Source organism: Merops nubicus, unplaced genomic scaffold (assembly GCF_000691845.1).
Source record: "Merops nubicus isolate BGI_N331 unplaced genomic scaffold, ASM69184v1 scaffold43633, whole genome shotgun sequence".
NCBI classification, from domain to species: domain Eukaryota; kingdom Metazoa; phylum Chordata; class Aves; order Coraciiformes; family Meropidae; genus Merops; species Merops nubicus.
This window is the reverse complement of record NW_008599450.1, coordinates 9,703-11,943: the sequence shown is the minus strand read 5'-3', so window position 1 is coordinate 11,943 and position 2,241 is coordinate 9,703. Positions and strand designations below refer to the sequence as shown.

At 49.0% G+C, this 2,241-nt stretch overlaps 1 protein-coding gene across 1 annotated transcript; it reads left to right on the top strand.

Moving 5' to 3' along the window:
• Window positions 1–25: 25 nt before the first annotated feature.
• PIRT (phosphoinositide-interacting regulator of transient receptor potential channels) lies at window positions 26–445 on the top strand (the record flags this gene model as incomplete). Its single annotated transcript, XM_008937378.1, has 1 exon — window positions 26–445. A coding segment is annotated over one exon (420 nt), but the record flags the coding sequence as incomplete, so codon positions are not given.
• Window positions 446–2,241: the final 1,796 nt, after the last annotated feature.

Here is a 2,241-nt window from a genome sequence, read left to right as displayed (position 1 = left end):
GCTGTTTCCCTTTTGTCCACCTCAGGTCTCCTCAGATCCTGTCACCATGGAAATTCCCCCCAAGAGCCCTGATGGGAGTGAGAAGTCTCCTAAGTCCAAGGAGCTGCTGACCAGTAACACGGCCAGCACCCTCTGTATCAGCTCACGGAGTGAGTCTGTCTGGACCAGCACATCCAGAAGCAAGTGGGACATATACCACAAGCCTGTCATTGTCATTTCTGTTGGAGCAGCCATATTCCTCTTTGGAATAGTCAGCACCAGCCTGTCATGCATCCTAACCAAGAATGAAAAAGTTTACAAAATATGTGGCCCGATTTTCCTGTCCCTGGGACTGATGCTCCTTGTTTGTGGCCTTGTCTGGATACCCATCATCCGGAAGAAGCAGAAGCAGAGGCAGAAGTCACAGTTTCTGCAGAGTCTCAAATCCTTCTTCTTTAACCGCTGAGGGCAGCCCAGGACCTTCCTGCAAGTCTCTCCTCCCCTCTACCCACCTGTGTTGATTAGTCATAAAATGAAACATGTCCTTGTACTCTCCTAGATGATGTCACCCCAGTAAGTCTCTTCCCTGGAGGTGAAATGCACTGTACCAATTTCCAGTGTCAAAATAAACTTTGTACTTCAACCAAACCATCCCAGAAAAAAAAGACAGCAGGATTTTGCAGCTGAGCCCAGCAAGGCAGGTCCAAGCTCTCTGCATCACCCTCCTGTCCAATGAGCAGCCCAACATCACATACTGGGAAAAGCCACGCTCCAGAGTAACCTGGCTCCACCCAGTAGCTTCTGCAAGATACATCTGTAGAGAGGAGCTGACTGAACACAGAGCATGAGTACAGCCTGGTGTGAACATTGGTGGCTGCAAACTGCAGTTCAGATGTAGAATCTGGGAGGCCAGAGATGATTCATCTGGAGTTAGTGGAGAGGAGAAGCCAGACCATGTAGTTCCAGAACGCTTTGTATCAGAGGAGTCCATCGGTATGGGCAACACACATCACCAAAGCTTAGGAGGACCAGGCGTGAGGCCAATGGCCAGGACTTTCCTGTCATTGGTCGGATACAACAGCTGGCTGAGACATGGCTACAAACCGGAGCTCACTCCTAGCTCAGTGTGGAGTGTTCACAAGCTTTATTTATTGCTCAAAATGATCAAGACATCACAAGCAGTGTCACAAGCAGCATTTTTTTGTTCCCTCTGGCAGAGGGTCTTTAAGAAAGGCTGTTCCTCTTCCTCCAGGCCTGCAAGGACAAAGATGTTCTGCAGCATCCATCCATTTGCTCTGACGTTGTCTGCCAGAGCCACACAAAACCCCTACCCATCAGCCTGGTCATGCAGCCAGAACTTGAGCACGGGCAAGAGAGATGGGTTCATTATCTCCACCACTTGATTTGTGCCTTTAAAAAAATGTGTGCTCTGAGCAACTCACCAAGGAAAGCATGGATCCTTTCCACATGGTTTTGGCTTTGAGTTTATACTTTCAGCAGGCCTGATGTACTTTAAAAGACCAATTTGAAACACAAATTCTCAGTCTGAAGAACTGGTCTCAGTCTAGACAGCAAGATCCAGGTTGATGTAAACAGGCCTATGATGTCCAGCTCCCAGTTCTGCGTTCGGGCACGGATGAAATTCTGATCTTTCAGAGGTGCTGAGACAGCCTGGATCCCACGGCAGCCTTTTGTCAGTCTGGTGGGACTCCCCAGCACACCAAGCACTAGCTCAAACACCCTGGCACCTGATGAAGTGTTGGGATGTGGCTAGTGTTGATCAGAAGCAGAAGAGGAACACAGGAGCCCCAACAAATGACTCTGTAGTCTGTACCTCCATGGGGAAGCTAAGGCAACCCCGTTGCTCTTCCAAATGCTGTGGGAGACAGAGAGGCTGGCAGAGGTTGCTCTGAGAGCATCTGCAATGTGTTTGCTCTTTCATGATGGGCAGACAGGGTATGAAAACTTCCAACAACTGCTCCTGTAAGCCCTTTCTCTAACCCAGTATCCCACATCTCCCAAGGAAATCTGGAGAAAAGCACAAGGAATGGGGCATGTAAACAATAGCCCATCTCCTGGTTAACATCCACCTCCCAGCTAACAGCAGCTCAGAGGCAAGGCAGAGGTTGTTCCAGACCACTGTTGAACGCCCACTGATACAACCACCATACCCACCTTCTCCTGTTTTGCCCAGTTTTTCAAATCTATTGGTACTTTAAGCCTCTGCAACATCCTGGAGCCAAAATTCCTTCAAGCTCTCTA